Raw genomic sequence first — 7,812 nt, forward strand, 5'->3', positions numbered from 1 at the left:
CACCTCTTAAGTTACTAACCTCCACAAGGCATGTGTACAGTAGAGCAGAGAACCCCTCCAGGAAAGGCAAGGATGCCCAACCCCTTGTTCGTTGCTGCTGTGGCCTGAAGACTGCAGCTTCTGAACCAGGACTCGGCCTGGGGAGGCCAGGGCAGCCCCTGACTTCCTCCCAGGGAGGTCAGGTTTGAAGGCTGGAGCCAGGGCTCCTTCAGGTTTGTCTGTCAGGATCCCCTGGCATCTGTGGGGGAAGCACTGTCTTCACACCACACTGGCCTGAGCTGTCTCTCCAAGCCACTGTAGATCCCACAGAGGCACTTACTATATGGAATACCAGGCTGTATTAAAAGCAGTTTATCAAGGTAGAGTTGCTGTATGCTCTGCGCTTGGTGAGAAGGGCGGGGTCTTGGAAGTAGGAGGAGATTGAAGTGGGCAACCGATTAGAGATTACCTGGGATCTGTAGGATAAACGCTAGAATGCTAACTTTAAAGTTGGTTGTTCAAACCTACTGGCTCCTTGGAAACCCTATACAGGGTCACTATGAGTCAGAACCGACTAATGGCAAATGGATTAATCAAACCTACCAACAAACAGCACCTCAAGAGAAAGATGAGGCCATCTGCTCCCATAAAAGTTGACAGTCTTGGAAACCCTATATAGGATTGCTATGAGTCTGAATCAACTCGACAATAGTGGGTTTGGTTTGGAGTAGGGGGTGTGAAAGGGCCCTTGGTGATGTAGTGGGTTAAGCATTGGGCTGCTAACCTCGTGGCAGTTCAAACCCACCAGCCTCGCAGAGAAAGCTAAAAGAGGCTGTTTGCTCCCTAAGGGCTGACAGCCTGAAAACCCCTAGGAGTTCTCTTCTGCCCCCGCCACTGTGCTGACTGCCTAGAGTGCCTATGCTCCCAGCTGTGCCCTGAAGGCTCCCCAAGGCCAGACCCCAGAGCTCCACCAGCAGGAGGGATGGCGTTAAGCCCACGTGGTGTGGGGTTGGGGTGGGGGGAGGTGTCTACTCCTCTCTTGAGGGCGGTGTCACAGGTCTCCATGGCTCCAGAGGTGAAAAGCCGGATACCCCCACGCTGCTTCGAAGCTGCACCTTGACCCACAGCACACGCCACACCCCACGTGCGTGCTTGGCAGTCAGGGGACCTAGACACCACCATTGGCTGCACGCCGCCCTAGCCTCAGTTTCCCGGCTGGCTAGGGGCGGGACAGGGGCGGGGCCAGGCTCGGACCACGCAGGGCGGAGTCCCCGGAGCTGACGCAGCCGCCCCGCCCCCTGGACCATAACCCGCTGCATCAGCCGCTGCTACCAACGCCGCGGACCGAACACCGAACGCAGGAGGCTCGGACCCGAGGCCGCCGGGCGCCCCGCCTCCCCGCCAGCCATGGCCGCGCCCCGCAGCCCGCGGTCCCCCCATGCCCTGGCGGCTGCCGCACCCGCGTCAGGGAAAGCCAAGCTAACGCACCCGGGAAAGGCGATCCTAGCAGGTGGGCCCTGGCTCACGACCCCGGCCCGCGGCTGCTTTGCTGGCTTCCGGGTGGGCCAGCCGCTTGAGGCTCCGCCCCACTTCCGGGTTGGGCGGGCGGGTGGTGGGGGCGCGGCTCGGGCTCGGGAATTAGAGCCAGGGAGGGGCGGGGGAATTGGGGCCGGCGAAGACCCGGCCTTAGGACCCCGTCCCTGCAGGCGGTCTGGCGGGCGGCATCGAGATCTGCATCACCTTCCCCACCGAGTACGTGAAGACGCAACTGCAGCTGGATGAGCGTGCACACCCGCCACGCTACCGGGGCATCGGTGAGCAAGGGCGCGGGTGGGGGCAGCGGCGGGGTCGTGCCACGTGTAGGGTGGGGTACACGACAGCCCCCTTCTCCGCCCCGCTCCAGGGGACTGCGTGAGTCAGACAGTCCGCAGTCATGGCGTCCTGGGTCTGTACCGCGGCCTCAGCTCCCTGCTCTACGGCTCCATCCCCAAAGCGGCCGTCAGGTGAGTCCAGGCCTGGCGCCACGGGAGAGACCCACCCACCTGTCCGGAGATGGCCACTTCTCACCCCCTCCTGTTCCTAGGTTCGGCATGTTTGAGTTCCTCAGCAACCACATGCGCGACCCCCAGGGACGACTGGACAGCACTCGTGGGCTGCTGTGCGGCCTGGGCGCTGGGGTTGCAGAGGCTGTGGTGGTCGTGTGTCCCATGGAGACTGTAAAGGTGGGAATGGTCGCAGCCCAGGTCTGAGTGCTTGAGAGGTGGGGAAGCGTTGGGGCAAGAGGCGTAGGAAGGACTTTTCCGGTGCACCTGAGGAGCATGTAGGTAACTCTTGTAAAGTGCTGTGGAATTGGTTCTGAGTCACAGCAACTCTGTATAGGGTTTCCAAGGAGTGGTTGGTGGGTTTGAACTGCCATTCTTGTGGTAGCAGCCCAGTGCTTATCTTTCCAAGCCACACCAGAACTCTGTGTAGGCAACTGATTCCAGCCTAAACGTTTCTAAAATCTACTTTCACAAACAGAAAAAGTAAGATAGCACTTGTCTGCTGCTGCTGAAAGTCTGGGAAATACCAGCCAAGGGGCCTCAGATTCCTTTTCCATGTGGGCCCTTTCTTTGCCAGGACCTCACTCTGTCCTGTGTCCCAGGGCAGTGTTGTTACCAGGTGAAGAACTGGTTCCCAATCCTGGTCTGATCTTGGGCTCCAAGGTTCAGATGGCCTGCCTCTTAGTGGCCAGTGGCAGCCCTTGGTGACCCCAGACACAGTGCATTTGCTTTCTGCTCAGGTGAAATTCATCCACGACCAGACCTCCCCCAACCCCAAGTACAAAGGATTTTTCCACGGGGTCCGGGAGATCGTTCGGGAACAAGGTGAGCCCCTTGGAGAGGATGTAGCACCTCCACACCCTTGACCTGAGTGGGGGAGGTGCCAGTGTGATCCTTTCTGCTCCTCCCCAGGGCTAAAGGGCACATACCAGGGCCTTACAGCCACCATACTGAAGCAGGGCTCCAACCAGGCCATCCGCTTCTTTGTCATGACCTCCTTGCGCAATTGGTACCGAGGTGTGTTTGCCATCCCCCACCCCTAGATCCTCAGGCTTTGCCCCTCCCCTCTGGGCCCCATACCCTGGGGTCCCCCGCATTCTCTGACTCTGGCCTAGGCTTACTCCTTGGTTCTCCATTATCCTCTGACCACGACCCCCACCCCCACTCACCCAGGGGACAACCCCAACAAGCCCATGAACCCACTGGTCACTGGGGTCTTCGGAGCCATCGCAGGTGCTGCCAGTGTCTTTGGGAACACTCCGCTGGATGTGATCAAGACCCGGATGCAGGTGAGGCGAGAGGATGAGGAGTGATACAGTAGGAGGGGAGCCAGGGAATAGGCGGAAGCTGAGCAATACTTGAATGATGCAGGGCCTGGAGGCACACAAGTACCGGAACACTTGGGACTGTGGTCTACAGATCCTGAGGAATGAGGGGCTCAAGGCGTGAGTGACAGCGGAGGGCAGTTGTCCCCACCTTCCCAAAACCCAGCCCTACCCCACCCCCTTGGGACTGATTCCTATTACTCCTTCCCTGTATCTGTGAGGTGTCCTTGTTTCTTCTACCTTCCTTTGCTGACCGTGTGCCCCTCTTAGGTTCTACAAGGGCACCATCCCCCGGCTGGGCCGGGTCTGCCTAGATGTGGCCATTGTGTTTGTCATCTATGATGAGGTGGTGAAAATGCTCAACAAAGTGTGGAAGACAGACTGAGCCCAGCATCTGCGTTGGGGCTTCCAGACCAACCTTTCCACGTCTGACATGATTCCAGTGCAGCATGCCAAAAGGCCCCCTCCATGTGTCCATCCAAGTTTTGTGGCTCTTGAGTCTGTGTGTCCCCCTGTGATTTGTGTGTAATTACCATTTTGTCCAGTCAGGCCGTAGCTGAAACCTGTAGCCACACGTCCCATGTGCTTCTTCCTGTGTCTTGTGTTCTGTGTTGTGTGACCCTGTACCCTGCTTCCTGGGGTGTCCATGTGGCCTGGGTCCACGGCCCCTGTAGCCATGGCCTGTCCCAGTCCGGTGCCTTCCACCCTGGGTGGCAGGGTCCCCCTGCCCCAGCCGACCACAGCTGCCTCCGGGCCTCGGCCTGGCCTCACCGCATTCCAGGGCTATATGCCCCCCTGCTTCTCTCGCCACTGGCCTTAACCGGCCCTCGGGCCCTTCCTCCGCCCGGGACAGGGTGGCACCCGCCACTCTCAGGACCACCCTCCCAAGGCAAAATAAACCGGATCCTGACTTAGCTTCCTACCCCTGCTTCCCTCTGTGGGCTCATCTGCTGACAGTCTGTCATTGTCATCTCTATAAGGACCACAACCAGTTGGGGTGAGACACCCAGTCAGGGCAGCTATTGCCACCACAGCATTAGTTCCCCAAGAGCCCTGGCCAAGGAGGATCTGGACTCTGCCTGCTGGACATGAGGTTAGGTGGTGGCCTGGCAGCAGCACCAAGTATTCAGGGTGGAGAGCCGGCCCAGGACGTTCATTTCCTGAGGTAAAGCCCAGGGCATTGGATTGGCCCTCAGCCTTCTGTGTGGCCTGGCCACCCCCTCACCTCCCTCCATACTTCTGTGAAGGGCAGCTGGGAATAAATGACAAGAACTGCTTGGGGCTGAACATACAGGCAGTGCCTTGGGAACATCCAGTTTCTGGTTCCCTGAGGCTCTAAGTGAGCCCTTTCTCAGTCTTTTACTCAGGCTGGGCTTCAACTGCCTGCCCTAGGGCAGGAGGATGCCCTGCTGGATGGTTGGGCCCTAGGGTTTTCATCTACAGCACTGAACCCCTCAGAGCAGGTGAACTTTCAATTGGAGCTTCCTCTCCCTTTGGCCCAGATGCAGAGCCCCAAGCCAAAGACCCTAGCTTTGTGAGGACAGGTACCTTCCTGTTCACAGGACTCCCCAAGAGCAGCATCTCGAAAGAGCTTGGCTCAGATGAGAAATACCCTGGCCATTGGGCAGTCCAGTGCTGCTTGTAATAGTTTCCACCTTGACTCTGCCACAAGGTGCCCAGGGCATGGAGTGCTCCCAGGACCCTCTCATTCCCTGCCACAGTGGACATAGGACAAAGGCAGCCCACACTGAAAAGTGTCACCAGAGCTGGTCTCTAGCCCAGGCAGCTGGCTGCAGGCCTTAGGTTTTGCTGTGAGACGGAGTGGAAGTTGGACAGCTAGTTCACAGTTCAAGTCACTGAGGCTGGAAGAGGGCAGCTCCCCTGGGCCTGCCCTCATCTGTGCACTGTGATCTTGGGCAACTCACTTCCTCAGTTTCATCAGCTGTAGAATGGGACCCTTTTCATTGTGTTGAGGATAAATGATGTGATCCTATCAAGGGCTTAGAATAATACTCAGTTCACAGAGACCACTTTTTGTGTTGGGGTGGCAGGAGCTTCCTGGAGCTGACAAAGGCCAGCCACTAAGCCTTAAGGAGTCACACTGCCTCTATTGAGTAGCGATGCACCTCAGAGTCCTGCCCTGTGGCCCCCTTCATAAAGAGGGGCTGAGGTTGCCCTGTGCTGAGAGGACAGCCCTGTGTACACTCTCCCTGCTGTCCCATCCTGACCAGAAGCACTGACTGAGTTGGGTCCTCAGTTGTGTGCCCTCAGTCCACACAGTGATCTGCTTCATAAGCCACCTGAGGAAGTTGGCAGGCAGGCCACGGTTTTGCAGCTGAAGAGAAGGGGAGGGAGGAGTTGGAGGTCCCCCCAGGCTCTGGGAGGGATGCAGCAGGAGAGAAAAGAGCTAGCAGGAAAGGTAGGGGCCAGAGGGAACCTGGTTGCATTTCATTGCAGAAAGGAGGCCAAGGGTGGCACCAACACAGATAGAGGGCCACTGGCGTTAGAACCACTGCCTGTGAAGTGAGGGGCAGAGAGCTATGAGTAGATCTTTGCATGAACCAGCAAGCAGAACAGACCCCTGGGCTTGACCTTTGCAGCCTCAACTGCCACCACCCTGGGAGTGAGAAAGACCCCAGAAGCACCCAGTTCTGTCCAGAAGCAGAGCTGTGGGCAGAGGGAAGCATCTGAGGACTCCACACCACTGAGGCCCAACACAGCCTGAGCCTATGGAAAAGGGTGTCACCCAAGGTCATAGCAACAGCCAGTTCCACTCAGCCTCAGGCCTAGGATCGTCAGGGACAGGGCTTTGTGCCCAGGAGGGACAATGGCCTCAAAGAGGAGGGCAGGGAAGCAGAGGCGGTGGCAGCTCCTGGGGCCAGGCTTGGCCCACCTCCAGCCCCATCCTCCTCCTGTGGGGCAGAGGCCAGTTATCCTGCCCTCTCTGGGTTGAGGTTCCTGGGGCAGCTACCCTCCTGTCTCCAACCCTGGGACCTTGAACCCCCACGAGCCTGAGCCTAGCTGCACAGGCAGCCCTGGGTTTTTCCCTGGCCCTTGTGTAGATAGACTGAATGGTAATCAGCGTAGTACCCAAACAAAGCCAATCCCTCCCAACAAAAGCCTCCTGTCCAAAAGAATTCTGTTCTCAGGTTGTGTCCCTTAGCCCTCACAGGAAACACAATCTCAGCTGAGGATCTGAGTATATCCTCTCATTCCTAAGTGTTTTCACAGACTTCATGAACAAGGGTTTTAAGGAGCGCAGAGTTATGGACAGAGAGCAGGAGCTGGGATCCATGGACACACCAGGAACACAGGTAGACACAGCTCAGGGGAAGGTGTGGAGAACATGGTGGAGAAAGAAAACCTGGAGACCACTCAAGAGAAGGAAATTGATTTGTGCTGTGGCCCTACAGAACTGGGATGGATAATGTGGCAATGGTAAGGCCACAGATAACACTGGGTCATGCATACATGTACCCTAACCCAATAATGTGGGTTAGGGTACACGTACCACTCCCCTGAGTAGCATCCCCTCTGCTCAGATTAGACCAGGCCCTGACCCTCCCAAAGCTATCAAACTGTTGTCACATTTGTCCCCTCAACCTGGCCTGACACGTTTCCTACCCAGTGTCATTGTTTTCATTGGCCTGACCTGACCTGGGAAACCCCACGTGGTCACAGGGGTGTCATATGCTAAAGTGACCAAAGCCACTTCACCTCCACTCTGCCTCAAAACTTTCTTGAAAGGCCTCCAGTGCAGTTCACTAACTTCCAAAGCCCAGACCCTGACTATCATAAAAGCACCACCACAAGGCACTGTGGGTTAATGCGCTAGACTGCAAAGTCGGTTTGAACTGTAAGGTTGGTGCAAGCTCACCATTTGCTCCCTGGAAACCCTCTACTGGGTCGCTATGGGTCGGAACGGACAGGATGGCACTTTAACAACATGAAGTTACGGCGCGTCCTAGGCAGTGCCCACCCGCAGACGTGCTGGGGCTGCTACGGTTCCCCCAGAGTCCCACCCCCAACCCATGCTGATGCCTGGCCAAGCCCCCTCCTCTCCGTGCCCAGGAGACGCTCCAGGCTATATTCCCGACAAGGTACACATAATGCCCGCGATCGTGATCAGGTGGCATGTTTTTCAGTCTGACCAGGTCCTGGGTGAGGCAGAGGGTAGCCTCTGGTAAGGGACAAGATCCATGGTCATTCATTTGCGTCCCGGGGTGGGTGACTCAGCACTCCTCTCCCGCCATGGAGTCCATAGATTGGGGGGGCTTCCCAGGACCTATTTCTGAAAAAGAGAGTTGTTCTGGCCTCGTGGGCAGAGGATCCAAGAGAGGGGACGAACGGACCAAGTCAAGCTGGGCCGGACTACTAAGAGGCACCAGAGATCTCGTCCTCTGCAGCCCGTCCAGAAAGTATTCCTAGCAGGAGCCGTCGGTGAGGGGGTGGGGACGCTAGCACCC

General features: G+C 57.4%; 1 protein-coding gene across 1 annotated transcript; it reads left to right on the forward strand.

Moving 5' to 3' along the window:
• Window positions 1–1,184: 1,184 nt before the first annotated feature.
• Window positions 1,185–3,731, forward strand: SLC25A1 (solute carrier family 25 (mitochondrial carrier; citrate transporter), member 1). Its single transcript, XM_006874049.1, has 9 exons — window positions 1,185–1,489; window positions 1,686–1,793; window positions 1,883–1,982; window positions 2,063–2,201; window positions 2,762–2,846; window positions 2,934–3,038; window positions 3,195–3,310; window positions 3,393–3,466; window positions 3,617–3,731. The coding sequence occupies exons 1-9, from the start codon at window positions 1,387–1,389 to the stop codon at window positions 3,729–3,731; spliced, it is 945 nt and encodes a 314-aa protein (XP_006874111.1). The 5' UTR covers window positions 1,185–1,386.
• The last annotated feature ends 4,081 nt before the right edge of the window (window positions 3,732–7,812 follow it).

The sequence above is a fragment of the Chrysochloris asiatica genome, unplaced genomic scaffold, assembly GCF_000296735.1.
Source record: "Chrysochloris asiatica unplaced genomic scaffold, ChrAsi1.0 scaffold00260, whole genome shotgun sequence".
Classification (NCBI taxonomy): domain Eukaryota; kingdom Metazoa; phylum Chordata; class Mammalia; order Afrosoricida; family Chrysochloridae; genus Chrysochloris; species Chrysochloris asiatica.

What these genes read in the sequence shown, in the direction of transcription:
- SLC25A1 (XM_006874049.1), top strand. Translation starts at nt 1,387, where the DNA reads ATGGCCGCGCCCCGCAGCCCGCGGTCCCCCCATGCCCTGGCGGCTGCC. An exon ending in GCCACGCTACCGGGGCATCG is followed by an intron (nt 1,794 to 1,882) that starts GTGAGCAAGGGC and finishes GCCCCGCTCCAG; the next exon opens with GGGACTGCGTGAGTCAGACA. An exon ending in GTCCCATGGAGACTGTAAAG is followed by an intron (nt 2,202 to 2,761) that starts GTGGGAATGGTC and finishes CTTTCTGCTCAG; the next exon opens with GTGAAATTCATCCACGACCA.